General features: G+C 42.4%; 1 protein-coding gene across 1 annotated transcript in view; it reads right to left on the bottom strand.

Moving 5' to 3' along the window:
* The window catches only part of ADAMTS17 (ADAM metallopeptidase with thrombospondin type 1 motif 17), a 191,445-nt gene that overhangs the window by 49,457 nt on the left and 120,247 nt on the right, over positions 1–21,741 (bottom strand). Inside the window, exons 14-16 of the mRNA XM_085308753.1 lie at positions 16,541–16,661; positions 14,033–14,107; positions 7,592–7,672 (exon numbers count right to left, since the gene is read on the bottom strand). Coding sequence (XP_085164879.1) covers positions 7,592–7,672; positions 14,033–14,107; positions 16,541–16,661 — 277 coding nt within the window. The remainder of the gene's footprint in view (positions 1–7,591; positions 7,673–14,032; positions 14,108–16,540; positions 16,662–21,741) is intronic.

Genomic DNA, 21,741 nt, shown 5'->3' with positions numbered 1-21,741 from the left:
ACATAAACTGGCACAGCTAAGGTTTTAGTAACTAAAAATTATTAGGTTCTACTTCCTAAAGCAGCAATATTCTCTAACTTCAAAACTTTGAGGCATTCTCTTGCTGTTCCACTGCCAGAAAGTTTAAAGAGAGGAAAAGAACTGTGCAGCAGCAGTTTACAAAGGAGAAGGAAAGAAAATTAACTACCCACTGTCCTTGAAAAAATATTCCTAAATTAGGACTAAATGGTAGAACTCTTCCACGCTTTAATCTATTTCAGGAGCATGTCTGAAAGACACACATATTCATGGCATAGTGTTGCATTCAGTTATGCATAAAGTTCTGCTTTTGCAAAGAAAAATTTGCAAGACTAGAATGTTTTTCTTCAGATTCAATGAAGAGAGATTTAATTCCAGTTTAAAGGTAAGCCTAAAGTACTGCAGCATTGTGTGAACATGCAAGAATAACAAAGCAGAAGTGACTGACTAGAAAAGAACAGAACTTACTGGCCCATTTTCTTTACCCAAGCTGAGCAGAGCATGAAGTGTAAACAGAGAGCATAATTAGTGAACAGTCAGAGCTATCGTTCTTCCYAGAACAATCTCAATATTATTAGTCAAAGGTAACCCAGTAAATATGTAGAGATGCCTGTAAAATAAACATGCCTGGTGTATCTGGTAGATCGGAAATTAACATTTATATTGCTTTAAGGATTCTTCCCAAATCTAAGCATTTAGTTTTACTTTCAGAAAAATAGATAATGCTATAAATTTAAACATATATACCAAACTGATAGGCATGACATAGGAATCTAGTACTAGTGAAGAGTTGTTCAAGAATGATCTGAAGATACTACTGGTAGCAAACTTAATGCACTTGCTCTGTTACATTTTGACATCTATTAAAATTGGTTCTTAAGGTGAGATAATGAGAGCACCACTGGCTGTAAACAGAAGCCTGGTTTTCAAGGCAAGATGTGTATATTTTTATGTAGACTGTCCACCCTGAGATCAGTTAAAGTCTGGCAGGAGTTAGGTTCAAAGATTCTCATTCAGACAGTAAATAATGAAATATGTTTCATTATTTACTGTCTGAATGAGAATCTTTGAACCTCAGGCATTAACATAGAATTTATAGATCATTTAACTCTAAACTCTCCTTACAAATATAGCAAGTCTTCACAATTATTTTAGAGCTTCCAAGCAGAATGAACTTTTGAAACTGTATTTTCCTAAATTTTCCTTGAGAAAACCTCAGTGAAATCTCTGTGTTGATACACAAGTGAAGATTTGCGAATGCAATAGGAACTGTTTCAGAGTTGGCATGCACTCCATAATGCCAACACTGAACAGATCAACATTTAGTTTTTATCAGATCATAAAGGCAAAAAACACTSGTCAGTGGGCAGAAAGCAAACTTGGGAAGTCAGCTTAATATCACCTTCTGCTGGGCAAAGTATTCCGACCTGCAAGCACTATCTACAGGCATAATTTAGAGTGGCCCGTAGGTTGCTCTAAATTACTGCAGGGGCTTTTTGCCACCTAAGAAACTGGAGAGGCATTATAAAGCTACAACAGAAGTGAATGGTGTTTGTGCTCGGGATACTGCCTCATGCCTTATCTGCTCTCAAAACAAACGGCAGAAGCAGGCGAGACACTGTCTACCCCCAGGTTTGATGGAACAAAGCCAGGCCACAAATGAAAAACAGCAAGATGCAAGGAATAGCCTGCCCCAGCCATCCTCCCTTCAGAGTCCACGAGCTGCAGACATGCAAAACTGGAGCTGCTGCAGATCCACAGCCCTACTGACAGAAAGTGCCTCTGCATGTGAGCAAGCCCTGAGGCAGAAAGGAAGCCCAGGAAGATGACTATTTAGAAGAAAAGATACTTGGAGTATCATGTCTTTCCAGTCAGAAAAACCTCTTGCATCAGCATCCCTGAAATTCTTCAAATGCTGAAAGGCCACTCCAGCCATGAGAACATCGTATTACTGTGACTCGCCAGTGCAGGTCATTTAGGGATTTCTGTGCTCTCCACAGTACAAGGGAGCAAGGTTATTCAGATGTCTGTGTGATGTGCTGAGGGAAGAGAAAATTGGCAGACTCTGTTCTAACAGAGAGAATGTCCAGGCGCCCTTTTTGGAGAACCATGTTCCACAGATCAAATCTCTCCAGACATCAGATAGAATAGCCTATGTTTTTCAGTTACGGGGTTTCCTTAGTTCAAGGTTTACTGTGTCTCTTGGCTAAGCCTTTAACAAGATGTTTTTTTAACCTCCAGCATTTCAAGCCTATTTTATTCTCTTCCAGTTAAAAGTAAGATGTTGGCGTTCACTTATGCATGTTGGGAGAAGGTAAGAGGAGCTGATTTAAAGCCTTTTCAAGTCAACAGGAAAATCTCCCACTGTCATCCCTTTGGATCAAGTCCCCATAGCCAGTAAACCCTTCTAGCCTATGCTCAGGCTACGTACAATTCCACACCATGCCTTGGAGATGGGGAACGGACCTCCTGCCCACGGCACAACACTAACTTACCAGCTTGGTCTAATTAACAGAGAGGAGTGCTTGTAGCAATACTAGTATTCTATATAGGTCCTCCTCTTTTTCTCGTTGGCTAGTACAGGTTCAGAACCTTCCATATAGCTATTACAATGAAGGGTCCCTCAAGAAGCTAGAGGCCAGCTCCTCCCTTCCTCACAGGACATTTAGGAGGAAGGAAACCTCTGTTAGATTTCCCTTTAGAGGATTTCCCGGAAACCTGTTCTGCTTAGCTCAACAATGTAAGTGCCTAGCTCCACATATTCCAGAGAGGCTGGAGAAGATAAGAAGAGACACCTGAAGCATCTAGCACTGAAAGCTACCCCTGCATCTCCAGTGCTCAGGCTTGTTCCCAGGCACTGGGAACACTGGGAAATTATCATCGGTATGCTGTAAAATGGTCCCTGGCTAACTTCACGGCCTAGATCAACTAGAATTCTCCCAAACTCCCAGCACAGGTCAGGAGCCCAGACTTTCCAATAAGCAATACATAGGCAGCCCATACAGGGGATGCTCCATGCTAACTGGCCTCAGCACCCAGGAGCATTTCTGGGCACATTTAATTTACAGAGTACCAACCATAGCATCTAACCTATGAGGATGTCTGCAACAATGAAGGTTTTAACACTCCCGTGTCCCTGTGTGCCTTACTGAGAGGATCTGCATCCTGGGGAGTTACTGAAGAAAGCTGGAACATGTTTCTATCCTGCTGCACACAATCTTCCTGATAGCCCTCATGCTCCCATGAGGGGCTCTCTAAAGTCTCCAAAGTAAGGATGAAGGGAAGCTGCAACTATGGTTTCCACCCAAGCAGCAGGATCTGTGTAGGGGGGGATATTTTTTCTGAAAAATGTTCTCTTTGGCATATGGTCTGGGGGGTACGATGATGGCCTGGTATTGCATGCTACAGCAACATAACTAACTCTGTCTGCAGCTTACGTCTCTTCCCGTTCTGCTCCCCAGACTACAAAGTGCCTTCTGCCAACTTCAGACAGATTTCTGAAACAGGCTTGCTTTCCATTGCCAAAGCCTAGTGGCTTCCAGGCAGATCAAAGCAGCCATCACGCTGGCCTTGAGCAGCTCTGAACGTGACTGATCAAAGCTATGGATGAGATAAAACTATCTCCACAGCAGTATGGCTGGCATTTAAAAATACCAAGGCATGTGCTCAAAACAGTCTATGAGAGCCTGAGTGACTAAAACTAGGCCCTGGTTCCAGCTTATCAAAGGAAGACAGCTCCCTGACGGAAAAAAAAAAAAAAAAAAAGGAATGATTAACCTTTGGTGATCTTTCTTCTGGGAAAGGTTTGATTTTGATAGCTGCAGGCACTGATCCTTAAGTGAATGAGCAGAAGGAGAGTTTGGAAACAGCCCTGTTCTCAAAGGCACCTTAGGAAGCTGCTCTGGATGACAGGAGTTACGCTGCACGCTCAGCTGAGCATTTTCACCACTGTCTGTCTTCACTCCATGCAAGTGTATTGCTTTTCTTTCTATGCCTTGTGCTGCACACAGCTACTGCAGGCCTGGCTCTGCTGAACAGCAGACATGATCCTCCTGAACTCAGTGGGGTGAACAGCACCTGTTTTTTTATTATTATAGCACCTATTATTATTTGCATCTATTGAATGCTGTGCTTTTCACCCAAGCACTGCAAAAGCATCTTGCATTGGACAGCAAGTATCTTTATATTCATTTTGGAGAGTAAGCAAAGCACCTGATAGACAAAACASTTGCCCAAAGTCCCTTAGACTCAGTGGCTACAGCTTAGGAGATCAGGAAATACTCAGTCTTCTCTGCCAAAACTCATCTGACTGTGATGGGAAAGCCCAAATAGAGAAGCAGTTATGAGCTGCTTCGTTTAACACTCCTCCCTATAATTCGAACTAGCAACCAAAGGATTTTTTTCTGCTTTGTACACCTAGCAGCAGCTCTCTGGGGATCCTATGCCTCCAATGAGGTAGGGAAGCACAGTTCTTCCCTTTCTCCCCACTGTGCAAGTGGCTRTCTGGTTAGTACAGAGCCAGCACTCTGCAACATCCAGAGACAAGGCAATGCAACTATGTTATCTGACTGTCAGACCAAAGCACTTCAACAAGGTCCTTCTCAGTATTTACAGCCCCCGGTAGAAACACATTTCCATAGCACGGGCTTATAAATAACCTGTTTTCCCTCCTCAGGAACCACTTTCTCTCTGACTTTTGTCCCATGCTTCTTTGGCCTGTGAGCACTTCAGACATGAGAGTGCCTCCGTAAAAACTGTTAATGATATGCAGCCCTATCAAACTACCAATGGAGCAACAATTTCATTTAGGAAGCTGCAAGCATATGCTCTTACATATCCAGGTTATTTTCTGGCTCAAAACTGTGCAGTAGAGGAGCAAAGGGAAAAGAAACCCCAGCAACAGCCTATAACTTCTTTTTCTTTTTGGCTGGAAGACAGGAACTGACCAGCTTATTTCTAAACCTGGCTCTAGTCAGATCTTTATTTCCACCTTGGATCCCTCCAGCTTGCTTCCCAGCCTGTGGACACAAACTGCAGAGGCATTTCCTGTTCAAGGTGGTTTTCAAGCTTTACAGCTAGCCAAGCCAGCCTGCATAGGTTGACYGCAGGTGGAGGGAAATTCTTTAGGCACAGCTCCCAGCACACGGAATAATGATTCCAAATTACACAGGGCTCTTTTCCAAAGCACTGTACCTGAGTGGAAATAGGGCCTGATTAGGCTCAACCTTGTCAGTGTAACTGAGATAGGAAATCTGTCCATACTCACACCTGCATTTACAATACATCTTGAGGCCTATCAGTGACTGGGATAAGTCTCCTCGGTCATCTTTCTTGTCCTGCTAGAGCATTACTGCTACTGTTCTTCAGCTACCCTTTCTTTGTGTCCAGTGTTTCTGGAAAGAGAAAATTTCAGAAAGCTCAGAGTTTCTCCTGGCTGACATGCCATGACCTGACAGGGAATCAAAGARCTGAAAGCATTTTGGAAGCTTTAAAATGACCAGATTACCGCTCATTTGGACTAAGAACCACATAAGAATTATTATTTCTCTTTGTCATGCATTCTRCTCTCAAATATATACAGTCCTGATCTTTACCACCCAGSAGAGAGATATCTGCTTAAGTCAAGGTTATGTGATCACAACGGACAGTTACTAGCAGTTACTAGCTCTCAGATTCTCTATCTGCCAAAACCCGAGCCCCTGACAAATACCCTGTGCAAATCTCACCAAGACAAACCAAAAGGGTGGCTTCCAGAAAGCAGAATGTTTGCAAAGTCCAAGGAAACACTGATTCTCATTGTTCCACTAGTGCTTTGCTATATCAAACATCTTACATGTAGGTGTAGTCCTCTCCCAGCAATCTGGCTGCAGCATTAGCAAAAATAGTAGCAGCAGCAATATATGCTTCCTACCAAAGAAGTGGCACAAATGCCAACACTTTAATCCAAGGGCAGCTGAATGACATGATTTGCCCTCTTTTTTCTCTGAAGTTGGAATGAGAGACAGAGAAGAGACTGATCTTTCCTAATGATTTTGCCAGATTTGGTGGCATCCCAAGAGAGAAAACTACCAGCACTGGATCTGAAATCCTAAGACACAATCACTTTGTTATCCTTTCAGAGTTCCTACCACAGGCCTGGAAATAATTCCATCTTTCAGAGTGTTTTTGTACCCTACAACATCTCCAGCATGAGAATCTCAATCTGGGAGAACCAGAGCACAAATGAAAATAGTCCCACTGTGTACATGATAATCCTGAAGGACAGGGAAGAGCTGGAACATGCATCTGTTCCAACTGCTGCAACGAGAACATCAGCGTGAGGAAGGGCTGAAACACTGTTCGATAAGGAAGGGAAAATAATCTTCTGTCAATGAACTTATCAACAGCAAGAAATGCCTGGGTTTGACAATGCAGGCAACTACAAGCTGCAGGAGTCCACTAAGTATAAAAGGGCTTGGGAGATTTTCTCTTATCTTTTTCTCTTCCCACAGAGAATAGCTCCACAGCATGAAGAGTTTAAGAGAGGCAGAAAAAACTCCCCTGATGTGTGACCGTGCAGCTCAGAGTGGGCAAAGGATGTTTCAATGTGTGGAGTATTGCTCTGGGCCTTGAGCAACCTTCTTTCAGCCTGCTCTACCACAGGCTTCCCGTGAGAATTCAGGATAAYGGGAGATGAGCATTTCTACGACTTGGTTTCGTTAGAGGTAGACTGGAGGTAAAGCACTTCATCTATCACACAGTAACGGCACGATAAGAAACACTTTAATATTTGAGATGAGAGGCAGATGACCAGGCTAGTACACACAAACAATGCATTTCAGAAATGTCCATCCAAACCTTAACCTGACTGCCTGGCAACTGGACAACAAATTTGTTCACAGATCCTGTCCAAGAACAACAACACATACACATAGGGCTAAAACTTTGTTTCCAAAGGGTGAAGGGGGACCTCAAGGGGACTGCAGAGGTAGAAATGAGAAGAGGATTAAACCAACGATTTGGCCTGAGAAAATATAGGTAAGTGGACCAGAGGCTGCAACTAGCCCATCTCAGACTGCAGGATTCAGTTTTGGCTGCAGCATCAAGTGAAAACCTGCTACTGCAGGAAACGGTGCAGGCAAGTCCACAGTCAGGTTATTAAGGGATGTCAGCAGCCCCATCCTGCTGGGATGGCTCCAGCCTGCGCTGGGCGCAGGGCTTCTCTGTCTGTAGCCCTGCCACTCCTGTCCCTAAATGCACTCTTTTCTTTCCCGCTGCCTCCCAAAGTGCTGTGTGTGCCTGGCAGCTGTGTGCAACCTGGTAGCAAGTGCTGCTCAGGAACCCTGCTGTCCATATACAATATTCTACAGTCCTTTCGGGTTGCACAGGGCCTGAACGTGTCATGTATTTTCACATCAAACCAATGTCTTGAAATCAAGCCATTAAAGCAGGGAGTGACTGCAACAAGAATGAAAGCAACAGCCACATCCTGACAGCAACAAACCTGTCATCTGAGGGATCATTCAGAGAAGGGCCATTTTAACAGAAAGCAGAGCTGAGTTCTGAATTAAAACATTTTACTTTGTCTTTTTACCCAGAAAACTGTGAGCAGGTTTATCCTCAACCACTCTGATCCGTCGGGCACCTGCAGGGATCACAGCTGCTTCGATGTAACCTATGGCAATAAAAGGGCAGATGGATGAGAGCATCCCACAGACAGCCAGAGGCATCAGTCATACAGTATCTCACCGAGAAAAATCAACTCCTGCCCAGGTTGGGGAATGGTGGGAAATGCTTCAAATGCAATCCCTGCTGTGGCAGCCAAGTTTCACTGCTGTGACTTTCATGGCTATGACTAATCATTTTGACCTAAGAAGAGGGAGAGAAATGCACRCGTGCTGCGTAATTTTGATTTGAGGTTTGTACATGGACCTAATTAGATTTGCTTCCTTTGCATCAGCCTGGCTTTTCTGGGGCACTGACAGTGATGCAGGAGGACCACTTCAGAGCTGGTACGAAGTGTAACTGTCAGGAACAACCCTGCGCATTATAGAACAATCTGTGATTTGAAATTTTGTTTCAAAAAGATGCTCCTGATTCCACTCCCAAAGAAACCTTCTCAGTGCTGTGATCAGTATCAGAAAGGTCCCTCTTCCACAAAACATGGGCAAAGCTAAAAGTAAACAGCAGGAATCAGTGGGAAAATGGGACAATAGATTTGTTTTCAATTACGCATTAGCTTTATACTAGGATTTTATGGTTAACCGTCTCCTTGCACTGGGCTGCTAAACAGAATTCCACAGCTCAGATTTCCTTCAACAACAGAGTTGAAAGTTTGTCCAGGACTGACCATCAATCACCTCTAATCCCTACCAGCAGCAGCTCACGCCAAATTGATCCATCTGAGCAACTGACACTCTGACACAGGAGGGAAGTTTTTACAGCATCCCATCACATTCTGATAGAATTCTCTTGGTTTTTATCTTTCTGAAATTCTCTTGGTTTCTTCACGCTTCCTTCAACCAGCAATATGATGTAATGATACCACTTCTGACTCGCAGAACAACACAAAGAATAGTTAGGAGCTACACAGAAATGTAGGCTATTTCCCCCAACACAGGGTCACCTGGAGTTATGCACTTGTTCCAAGGGGTGGAAGTGGTGCCTTTAAACTATAGATCTGAGGAGCATTAGGACCATTTCAAAGGCCTGGAGGTCAGGGAGAGTTTTTCTACTGGCTTCAGTGGAGTCTGCATCAGGCCCCTGTAAATGACACTAATCTTATTACAACCATGATTTGATTCTTTCTAATTGGCCACCCAATTTACTTTGCAGTGTATAACTCAGCACCTCTTTTGGATTATTGCTCTCCCTCCTCTTTTAGAGGTTAAGTAGCTTGTTCCGTATGTTCCCTCTTCCCTTTTTTGCTTTSAAGGACTCCGTGAGGCTGTTCTGTGCCAGTCCTGCCTTTATGGAAATTGAGGCCATTCTAGACCAATGGGTCAGAGACGTGCTGGTGTAAGCAGCAGTGGTTGCTTTAGCGTTTAACAACTTTTCGGGGGCTTTTTCAGAGACAAATGCTGCTGAATGGCCATGGTTCTGCTACACTGATGAGAGGGGCCACAAAGGAGGATGCTGATAGCCTCATGCATCTCAGGATTAAGTGATTTTCTCAATATCATGACATGCWGTGAGACAGCTGCGGATTTAGGGGTTCAGTTGGTAGATCCACTTCTACCTGTCCAAACCAGCCTACCGCCTAGCCCCATTGCTGTCCTGTGAATAAGGCCTGATCACTTGGGTTTTGCAAGGTGCTTGGGATGCAAAGCTGATTTGGCTGAGAAATGCTCCTTTTTTCCCTRATTAGTGTTTTGGATTAACTTTTGCTTTGTCACTTCAGCTCAGTTCTCTTTGCACTTGTTCCTCCTTGTTTATTTTATTTTATTTACTTCTCTCTTGGTCAGGTTTTCTCAGAAACAGTCAGTCATCCCTTACAGGAAAAACAGARAGAGAGGGACAGTAGAGCTGCAAACCACATCCCTGTAACAACAGCAATAGCTCTCCCCTCTGCTACTAAAGAGTAGGCTTCAACTGGGAACAATTATCACTTCCAAGGTCATTTTTTTAAGGCAAAGTAAAATCTGTTATAAAGTCAAAGCAAACAGATGTCAGATTTTACTCTAGACATTTCTGGGAGTTGTTTTTTCATCGGCTGAGATACCAAATTACGGTCAAAGAGAGCATTTTAGGAAYGAAACACCCTCATTGCCCCCCATGCATCTGCACATAAACCCGACCAACAGTTACCACCAGATGTGAGCACCCAGCAAAGGTTAGTAACAGGCTATCAAGGTGAAATAGGCCTTATGACACACCTGAATACCCGTTAGGAAGCCAGTTTGGAACATGCCCAAGTCTCAGGTAATTTAACATACCTGCTGGGGGGACTATTCACTTACTTTTAAAATCACAAGCAAGCTACAAATACCCAGAGGTACATCATGCAGGGACTGGATACAAAATTACACTGAACTTAGTGGAAAGCTAAGCACTGTCTTCAGTGAACTCTGGGTCTGTCCTCTGACCCTGCAACAGCCAGGAGTGCTTCTCGCTGCCCTTCAGAGGTGAGCAAGCTGCGGAGCAATACTTGAGGTTCAGCTAGTGCCATAAATACACTCTCATTTCATCACTGTGTCATGAGAGAAACTCCACGTGGAAAAGCTGCCTTTTATGATACTTTTTACAACGGTAAACAGCGGAGTRTAAGCTATTAATAGGGTATTAGTTCTGGAGACTGTTTAGTTTGGTCTCATACCAGATTTTTCTCCTCATGTAATTTCTAATTCTGATGGATGGCTTTGGGGGGGGTTGTATTCACAGCTCCTGAATAAGAAGAAATATATTACGCTAACTCATAGAGCTCATGTGGCACAAACCTGACTGCTGACCTTTACTTTTCCTGTAGTGAACCGTGAACCACTTTGCCGTTGCATGGATTTGAACTGTTCATTCAGATATGAAGCAGAATTCTTGGGCATGTCCCATGGAAGTGTCTTGACACTCTTAGTCATCGTTTCCAGCAAGACTGTGCAAGTTAGTGGTCAAATCCTACCACAAACATATTAAATACACCATCCATGCAGCTTTGCCAAAGGCACAAACTCAGATTGCTATCACCACTCCAGTCTGGTGCGTAGAGCTAATGTCAGGCTGCTGGTCACAGAATATTCCTGATCTTTGAGATAACTGCACCAGAAAACATCCCCATTGTTTTCCAAGCACGTTTTGTTAAGCAAACTGTAACTGCAGATTGCCAGAAAGATTATCAAGTGTCAGCTAGTAAGACCAAAAAAAGTCTTAGTGTTGGCCCAGAGTCAASGACTCTCAAAGATCTGTTAGGTCTTAGGATAATTGTCTGCAACGCAGGAGTATGCAAGGTTGGGTTTAAAGTTCTATTTTAAATGAGGAGCTGGTTAAAGACTGATGAGATTTGGCAACTATCAGCCAGTATTTCTAGTAATTTCACCCATAAATCACCCTGTTAAGATGAAGCTTTGAAAGTACAACAGGAGAACTTCATTATTTGATAATTTATAGTAGTGTATGTAGTATACTCCACCTTGGGAACAGTTACTTTGGCATGCACCAATCTTTCTGGATAATCTGCATTACATCAGTGTCTCAGGAATGTAAGACTGTGATTGAAGCAAATCCTAAGATACAAATTATATGGTGTAACTCATATTAGGAGAGACACCAGAACAAAGAGGTGGCTTTGTCATCAGGCAGATTAATACGTGAATAGTGGCTACTGTATCGTCATTTAAACGCTGGAGAGATTCGTAAGAGGAAGGCAGCTCACATAGGAAAACCCATTGTTAGCCATTGTTGCTATTCCCAGAAAGAAGAGGAAGTTTAGTGTGAATTTCATAATGTCACTGATCTATCAAAAAGCTGTTTTCTTGGTTGGGATCTTAGCAAAACACAGACTCTGAGGTAAAGGAGAAATTATCCCATGGCTGAAGGTATTGATCTCTGGGCACTGTACCTTCATATCTTTCCCYTGTACACATATGACAGTTGGTGCATGAAAAAGTCAGCACTGCTCATCAATATTATCTTACTTCCAAAAAGTGCCTCGATGCAAGATCTCAGGTCGGTAGCCAAGGAACCCAAGCWGTACCATCTACCTGCTGGAGAGGGCCAGCACAACTTCCTTAAGGTCTTATGGATGGGTACCAGCTGGGCATCTCAGTCTCCACGACCATTCCCACTTTGCACCTTYTGCTGAGTGCTAATTGTTGCAATGATGTGAAAATATATCCATTAGTAATGATATGCTCATTTTCYGAGCAGCCAAAGATTGTGATGATTCTCATTTGCTATTAGTTTGAGATTAATTCCTCCATAGGCACCTACCCATCATTGTCCACTTCTAGCCATGGGATAGCTGGCTTGGAAGAAAATCATTTCATATGGAAGCCATGGATAGGTTTCAAAGCCTCCTACTATTGCTGAGTAGTTGGTTGTCATAATTTCTGTCCCACATGCTCTGCTCAAGCCCTCATAACATACCTGAGAGTTATTCACGGTGCTCTATTTTCTCATCATTTTGATGTACACTCTAATGACATGAACAGCATTTCTTGCACTGGCTAAAGATGTTCTTAGCCAGCATGACAGCACTATGGTTTCTTTCCTTTCTTTTAAATACACGCTGGTTAAGCAAAGCACAAAACAAAAAGCCTGCTCTTTAACCTTTTTTTAAAAAAAATGGCTAGTAAAGATTCTCTTGTCTCCAAAACTCTTAGTTACAACAAAAAATCAGAAGGGCCAAGGTTGGCAGAGAGGTCGCGATGGCCAAGCGGTCTAAGGTGCTGTGTTCAGGTCACAGTCTCCATGGGAGGTGTGGATTCGAATCCTACTCCTGACAGGCTTCTCTCTGCTGCTTTTTTCCCTGCTTTTTTTTTTTTTTTTTTTTTTTTTTTTTGAGTCAGTGAAGAGCCTCAGGCCTGGACTGTCCTCCTGGAAATCCAACATCCCTGCATGCAGTGCTCTCCAGTCTGAGCCCCTCAGAGGTGATCATGGCAAGACCATGCCATGATCTTGCCATGGTCAAGCAGCAGAGAAGTCCCTGGGGTCAGAGGAGCTCCCTGAACTGGCTCTGTGGTTGCACCTCTGCCATCCCCAAAGAGCTCAGGGCCTCTGGGCTGACACCCATTTCAACTCCTGCCTACAGATTTGGAGAAGACAAGACTGGGGGGGGGGGATCTTATCAATGTCTCTAAGTATCTGAAGAGACGGTGTCAAGGGGATGGGGCTAAACTCTTTCCAGTTGTCCCATGCGAAAGGATTAGAGGCAATGGGCAAAAACTGAACCACAGAAGTTCTGCCTGAACGTGAGGAGGAATTTCTGCACYGTGAGAGTGACAGAGCACTGGAACAGGTTGCCCAGAGAGGCTGTTGTGTCTACTTCTCTGGAGCTATTYAAAATCCGCCTGGATGYGATCCTGACGCTCTAGGTGACCCTGCTTGAGCAGGGGGGTTGGACTAGATGATCTCCAGAGGTCCCTTCCAACCTCACCTGTTCTGTRATTCTGTGAAATGGCTGTACTTTCGCATCTCATGTTATTACGTTATGCCATTAAAAAAAAATCCAAGTAAGTGCGGTCTTTCTTTTGGATCACAGGCAAGGGGCAGAAATGAAAATCTTCGTATTATTGAGAAAAATCAGTAGAGACAAGATGCACTGGGAAAACATCTGATTTTTAAAGCAGATCTCTGAGTATTACAGGAATGGCCTCAGAGTCTGGACAGGTATCTTACTAGAATCCAGTGAGATAAACCAGCTACCAAACAGGTATGAGTCAACGAGCTGTCTTATGGTTCTAACTCTTCTGTACTATGAGTGACAGCAGCAGGTAAACTGAGACAGACTCCAGAACAATTTGCATTTTTCTTCATTATTTTGCAGAAATAGGTACAGGGCATGCTCTAAGTCAGCCAAAAATAAACCTCAGTCTAAACACTGCAATTAGTTGGCCTACTAGAGACAKCCCACTACACATAAGTGTATGTGATGTTCAGTGTAGCAAATAAAGGTTTTTGACCTCCTCCTCAAAAGACAAATGGGAATCCAGTTACAGCTAGATTACCCTGGATCAGACTTGGTAAGATCTCAACTGCTGGATCTCTTCTGAGGCACTTTGAATGTTCCACTGCCCTGCCCTACCTAGTGGCAGAACCTTACAAAACCCTGTGACAATCTTGTTCGGGGAAAAAAAAGAACCAGACCTAGTACTTCTCACTTGGTTAATGAAAATTTAGCTTTCCTTCATCCAAATAACTCTTCTAAAAGGAAAGGGCCCATACCTGATAACTTTGATAAAACAAGCTGAATAGTAAAAGGATTTGAAGTTTATCCATGGCTTTTGATACCAATCTCCCCATCCAATCCAAAAAAAAAAAAAAAGAAAACAAAGAACCAACACCAAAGGATGTCACCAACATTGCAAACGGCATTCAAGTATCTTACACGAGAAACACTTGGGAACAGCCTTTGCCTTTGCCATCACACACGTGGAAACCTTCTTACAATGACTATTGGTTACTAAGAAACAGAAAGGAGTTGGCATGGGTTTAGTTCAGTTAAATGGTGCTTCACAACATGATTTGCAGTCACAGGACATACAGGAACGAATCCTGCTCTCTGTGGAGCCCCAAGCGCAGAAGGCTTCTCAAACAGATACTACTCCATAACAATCAATATTTTGATATCTGATGGCTATGCYCTCCTGTAATAAATCAGCCTACTTAATGTGGCATGTTGGGCTTGACTTGGGTTGCAGCAAGTTCATGGGAATTTGTCACTAACTTGTACAATCATTTATATATTCAAGCTCTGAATATGCTACCTTATTTGTACTCTCAACTGCCCCAATTTCCTTTAAAATTAATCAATAAATCAAAWCATCTAACAAATGTTTATGTGATCAGAATGCTAAAAAAACATTATCTTAAAATTATGTCAGATGGGTAAAGGTGGAAGTATTTTAAGTGGCAAAAGGAACTGACAGGTTTGCTTTTTCRAGATGGTCAGCAAAGAATAAGGATACATACTTGTACAGTGTAACACTGACCATGATTCAGTCAGTTCTCTCTTCCCCCTATGTCATATGGGTGCTGGGGATAACTGCCTCCTATAAGCGTCCTGGCTGCCAAACAACCAGCTAACCAGATAAGGCTGTTGTGTTCCTACAGCCATGTAAAGTTACCACCCCCAAGCAGTTGCTCTGACCGGAAATAGGTGTCACTTCCTGGYAGTGACCCAGAAATTTCATATTTATCTGTGCAAGACATTTTGTATTCTGGTTGGAAAAGATAAAAGGTAGCTACTCTTCAGGAGCAACTAAGAAGTTCATGAACAGTTKTAAGACATGCTACAGATATAAAGAATAGTCTTCTCAGTGGAAACGAGAAACTTTTCCCACCACTTGCACCAAATGCAAATTCCTTGCCATAGGTAGGTGGAAGCCAATTGGGGCACGATGGTCAAAAGTCATAATGCAGGAAATCATTCAACAGGTTGGCCTAGCAATGCAGCAGCACAAACGTGCTGCAGGAAGTAACCATGAAGGTGGGAAATCCTATCCACACTCAGAGGAGGTGACTGGTTATAGCTGGCTCCACTGATAAGGAGGGTACAGAGCAAGAGATCAATGAGCAGAATCAGAGTCCCAGACTTCAGTGCTGAAACCCTGATTCAAGAACGCTGCTAAGCAGTTGTGCTGCTTTACTAACCAATTAAACAGAAGCAYGTGCCTAAGGAGATCTTTACGTGCTTCGCTGAATTCAGTCCCAGAGTAGCACATGTTGAATGTGTTCCTGCATGTGGAAATGGCAATTTTGCATTCACTGTATGAGAGGTCATTTTTTTTCTGGACAATTCCTTCCTCCTAGAGCAGCCCGCAAGTCCCAAATCTGGGTTTCTCTCCCTTTGCTTGATTAGGATGAGTGATAACAGGTTTCTCAGAACACCAGAACGGAAACTCTGGAACAAAGACTAATTCAAACACAAAGCTGTACATACATTCATGTGTAACAAGAGAGGGCAAAGTCTTAAGTCTGACGGAAGTTCTTTTACCCTATACTAATCTATTGCTGGCAGGGAGTCAGTAAAAACATTCAGAGGGGAGGTCTCTTTCATTAAGGTGAAATATCCTATTGTAACATGAATTATCTGGAACATATGACATATATTATTCTGAACTCCTAAAGAGCTCAAAGATGGTGCTGAAATCAGACATTCCTCCCATTGGAGACGATACTATGATTTCATCTCTTTTACTTAAAATCAACAGCACTATAGCATTCAAAATGAGAAATGTAACTTCAGTCTAAATTTCAAACAGAGGCAGTAGCCGGTATCTGGGCAATGGAAAAGGAAGCAAAGAGAACATCACATTTGAACTGAGTTGCATTCTGCTCTGTGTTCCTAGATAGATTTTGTTTGTTTGTTTGTTTTAATGAGAAACAATTTTAGAAGCTGCACAGCCCCATCAGGCCTGATCTTGATAAGTTCTCAGCACTTTCAACTCAGTATCTGAAGAGCCTCAGGAAGTGATAAGACTGAATGCTGATTATCTATCCTTGGATAGTTAGTTAYTCAAACAGAAGACATGGGGCATTTAACAAAGGTGCATTCAATACTCTCATTCTTGAGCCTCTTTTCACTTATTCCTCATTGAACATTTCCACAGAATTTTACCTGGTAGCACAACTGGTAAGAAATTGGGAAAATCAGTTGTGCTAGATCCCCTACCTGCATCTGCAAGAGTAAAATCTCCTGAACAGTCAGAACCATCTAAGGACATCTATGGCAAAACCCATAAAATTTTAGAGGAACAACTGCCAGCTTATGTATCTATGAGAGCAGGTGAATCAAATACCATCCAAGAAGAAGAGCTATCACTACCTCTCTTCATTCTCCTCAAGCAGTTAAGGCAGTCTCTACTACACTGAAATGTTGCTGAGGGTTACTTACCCATCCCCTTGGTGTGGTTGAAGTCTCCTTTCACCACTTTACAGGTTTTGCCATCACCACTGCAGATGCCACAGCGATCCTCTTTGGCAGCTGAGCCAATGATTCCATCGCAGCCAATTTTCTAATGATAACAACCAGAGGTCACCATTATTTTGTTTGCAAGGTTAAAATATCTCTAAACATTGAGGTCAAGACTTAGATAAACATCTGACTGAAAACCTGAATGGGAGGAGAATGCTAAGAATTAGGACAGCACTCATTTGAAACTGTTGAGTTGGTTATTCAGCAGCCTCCTTTGCCCAATACTACGTGAACGAACTTTCAGTCAGAAGGCTTACGTTAAGAGTGCGTCACAAATACTAATTATTCAAGACATYGCCACAGATTTTGTGCTAATCCACACTAACTTGCTTCAAACACTGTTTCATGCTTGTATAATACTTTCCATCTAAGAAGCTCAAAGGCATACCAAAGAAAAGGACCACTACTACCACAATGCTTAGTTCAGAGAAGAGGAAAATGTGGCTTGCTTAACTTTGCTGGAAAATTAATTCAAGTAACCTGAGCCCTGGTCCTAGCCGTTTTCCACAGAAAAATTCAGAGTTCTGTTGCAAGTTCCAAAGTGTTGCTCACTGAAGAAGCTCTGCTTTGGATCAGGATCTTTATGGGGAGTCCAACATTCAGTTTTGATCACACTTTTGCAATAACTGAAAAAAGATGTCATTAACTGAATGGTTCAAGCTACTTTCAATGCATAAATACTTAAATGGAAGCAGGAGGTTGCATTCAGACTTGGCCAAACTGTACCTTGAGACAGCTTATATAATTAYGGGATTTTCCAGATGCTTGCATTGTATTAAGTTTTGACATTCAATTGTGAAAAATACATAATGGTTTCTCCTAAAGCTTCATTTTAAATGGCATTTTCATAATTTTCTCTACCAACCTAAAATGCTTACAATAAAAAACTGCAGCTTGGCTTCTATAGACAGTTATTACCAGAATAGTCACAGTATTTTTCCTGTAGCTGTAAAGATTGCCATGGTAATGTTASTCACTCACAAGCCATTTTTAGGCTGATAAGGCTGAACTACAACACGATTAGGCATTATACCATAATTATGACTATTTTGTGCAAATTTTTCACTGTTCATGTAAGACTCTCAGAACGACCAGCAACTCAATCTTAGAATATAAATTTTTATTGAAATAAGAGTTCTTATTTTGCATCATATTAGCAGAGATTTTCCTGTTAAAAACAAGCTGAAGATTTATTCTCTGTAGGTAAATAATTTCTTGGCAAATGAGTTAGTGGGACTGTCACTAATAATACTTCCTTGAACAAAGMTGTGGGGTCTCTCCTTTCCCTGCCTTCTTAAAATAAAGCCAGMGAAAGTTGGAGAGATATCTTAAAGAAAAATCAAAACAACAAACATTTTGACAAATAAAGAAAGTGGGAAAAGATTAAGAGAACTTGGACTGTTTACCTGGGACTGTGTGCATCTAAGTAATGCAATTTGAACCTGAGCTCAAAYCTTCCCCTTGTTTCAAAAGACACTAGCCACTCCTTAAGACCAGATTTATTCCAGGGAGCAAAGACTCTCAGAAATCAGACATGGTCTGGTGTAGTGTTTGTCTGAGTCAATCATTAGGGAAAGACAAATGCTGAGAAAAGATGATTATCCTTAAATATATAAACACATACAAGGGAAATGTTGCTTATTAAGTAGAACAGCATGTAAATTGATGGACATGGACTACAGAAAAAAATGTATAAACGGGAAGTGAAGTAAGGTAGGAAGAACACTGAGGACTTTCTGGCAGTTGCAATTCTCAGAGCTGAACTWCACATCTATGTCCAACAATGATTTAGGGATATTGAATGCGATTCTGCCCCCAAAACAGAAGGATGTCCCAGCAGTTCTCCYTCCAGGAAAATAAATATGTTTTATTAATGGCGTTGCTGAAAAGCAGCTGGAAATATATGCCTGCTGCCACCCCRCTGAGATATTGGAAAGGCTGCATTTAATTTAAGGCTTTTGTGCTATCTTTCATTGTACTCCACTGTTATTCGCACTATGTGAGCATACAAATTAATAAAGGGAATATAATGAGTGTTGAACCACACTTATTCCCAGCGCTGTATGAGGAGTCTGCAGGACTGTAATGGATGCAAGCAGAGAATGAGGCACTAGCAATCACRTGTTTTGCTGTGTTTTGCCTTTCATCTTCACTTCAGCTCCCTGGGAGCACAGGAAGGGGGAATGGCCCTTGACACGTTCCCTCCTGTGGCACCCCCCTTCTGCAGGGCGAACTCTCCCTGTCAGTCCAGATCTTCAGAAATAATGCCCTTGTTGGATTTGGGCCAGGAAATGGTTTCTTACAAAGGAGAACTTTTAAGAGAATAAAACAGTTTTCTTGGCTTGAAGATGAAAATCAGTGCGTTCTTGCTACTTTATGGGGGAAAAAACGCCTTGGAAGTACTTTACTCTTGTCTGTATAAACATCAGAGCTCATTTCCCCCTTCTCAAGCCTTCCAATCATTTCCAAAGAAAAAGTACATTTAATAATRGTACGTAATGAAACAGCTTTTCTTAAGATTTGACAGTGGATTTCCAAAAGCTCCAAAGTCATTTAGAAACATGTTACACTGACCACCTCAGTCACTTGGATGGTTTGAAAACTTCACACACTGAAAACACTGCTGCCTGTAAAACAAGCAGTAAAAGGGAAGAGACAGAGCTGGAAGGATGAGCAAGCAAAACACAGTCCGTATCACCCATCCCAGGAGGAAAAGATCTGCCAGCGGTCCYGAACCACGGACTGGAAGGATGTAAACTGAGCACTGAGACTCATGTCAGCGTCACGGGGAGGATCTGTAGGGCAGTCGCAGAGGGGCAGCTCCAGGTTTCCGCTAGGTGAGAAAATCCCTGCGCCGGGCCAGAGGCACTGCTGAATGCTAAGCCCCACCAGCCTGGGGCAAGATCGGTGGACTCTGTATACCAGCAGCTTCTCACTGCCACACTGTATTAYGCCATCAACAGTTGAAATACATGCAGCTTTTCTCAGTCTGCAGGAGGCTTTCAAAGATTTGAGGACTTAATTCAGTGGTATGCAAAGGGCAAATCTCAAGTCACATTGTTCAAAATRCAAGTTTTCACAGTGCAGAAACAATCCCTTAAATCGCAAATAAATCAAAGCGGTTCTTTGATTTTTACCATCTCTAACTTGTTTTGCGATGCCTCCTGTGCAGTCCAGTGTACTGATCAACATAAGGAGATTTTTTTTAATAAGAAGTGCAAAAGTGGAAGCTGCACATCCTCAGGAAAGAAAGGTCTTGCACATAACAATCTGGTGTTTTCTGATGCAACTGTTATCCTGCAGGTGAGCAGACTGAAGGCATGGACCAGTCCATCCGGTATAGCTGGATACTTTCACACCCATCACTCTTGAGTGGGTGAGGAGAAGCAAAGTCATTTTGTACTGTTGCCAATATGATTCACTAAGGAGGGAGCAGGGCATTTGATACCTGGAGCTCTTCTGCATTCAGAGGGAAGAATAAAAAATGAAAAGCCAGGCTGGTTCTAACCACCATTTGTTCGTCAGGGGGAGTATGTGGGTAGAGTCACCAGTGCCCTTCTCTTGGACTCTTGGAAGTTCCCTTTAATGTCTGACACTGAGTCAGACAGTGATATTCACAACTTCGGCAAATGCAGTGGTGTTAACACTRCCCGGTAGTTCCAGCTCCTGCCTACACTGACTGTTGAAAGCCAGCAGTGCTGTAGTTTGAAGTGTCAACTGGACAAATAAGAGAGCTATTTTGAACTAAAGCTGGTCCCTTGCCCGTATTAAAACACAGGAGTGCTGGCAGGAAACATAGTCTCCTGGGTCTTCAAGCCCTCAGCAAGGAGGGTCATAACTATATCCATAGGTTTCTTAATGACCTTCAACCCAGGCAGTCTCCTACTCTGACACTATGTTTTGGAAATATCCACTGACCTTTAAATTGGCATGTTCGTTGAGTTGAAGGCCTGAAGTTCATTCTCTCTGAAGTGGTATGTCAGTTCGTCCTTCCTTCTCTCCCTCCCCYTCTTTCTCATTCTTGTAATTAAACATCTGAAAATACTGCTTGTTGGGTGGTATTTCCAGCTTCAGTCACTGCTGGCTCCAGCATAGGAAAACTCMTCTTCTGCATGCACATCATTTGGATTCTTCAGTGTGTGAACTATTTTCTGTATTGCTTGRGTATTTTTTAATGATATATTGATTTCTATTTTGAATGGCTATACAGGAGCTCAATTGATACAGCCTGGGTGAGTATGTTTTGCTACTTAAACACAATTATTTCTGTTATATACACCTACCCTGTGTAAGAAATGACATTGTAGGCTCACAAAACTATAATGCTTCCCGTATGCTGAATTAACTAGCTGTCTCAATGGATCAAATGTAAGTATTGACACAACACGTGCCATTTTACTAATTGGTCATGTACAGACCATACTGTTTATGAAAGATTCATCTACACTGCCAGCTTTTTGTCCACAATATCCAGTGTCCACTAATACTTAAAGGGATGGACCACATAAAATAGGAATGTATCTGTATGAGCAACTGCCATTAAGATCTGAGGGTATGAGAATTCTCATTTCTTTGCTTTAAACATGACTGCCCTTGTAGAAGATAATGAGTGGCTAATAGGATTTATACAGGAGGGTTAGGTTTGATCCTTGATCAAGTAGACTGATCTGTCCTGACTCAATAGAGACCCTGATCAAGCAGATAAACTAARTTACTTCTATTTCTGTTTCACTACAAATTTCATGTTACATATTGGAGTCCATGAGTTACTCCAGAAAATGCTGACCTGTCACTTCCTGAGTCTTCAGGTTTTATCTCAATCAGAGCACCTCTCCTGGAACAGAAGATAGGCACTGCTTATTTTATATTTRCATTATCTCATCTGCATTAGATACACAATTACTCTTATTGACTGTGTTTAGATCCCCTGGCAGTTCATGGGGATCCTACACAGAATTATTCTCCTAGCCTTCATCCTTTCACACAAAGAACCTGAAGATTGCATGTCAAAATCCCTGTGTTTCGGCACAGAGCAGGCTACATAAGCATGCAAACAATACAAAGTCCTTCCTTGCCCAGAGACCTCTCCCATCACTGGAACTCCTTTGCTTCTGTTCTTT

This window comes from Rhea americana, unplaced genomic scaffold (assembly GCF_003343005.1).
Source record: "Rhea americana isolate MKP2758 unplaced genomic scaffold, rheAme1 scaffold_28, whole genome shotgun sequence".
Taxonomy (NCBI): Eukaryota; Metazoa; Chordata; class Aves; order Rheiformes; family Rheidae; genus Rhea; species Rhea americana.
The sequence above is the reverse complement of the archived record's forward strand: the minus strand, read 5'-3'. Positions and strand labels throughout refer to the sequence as shown.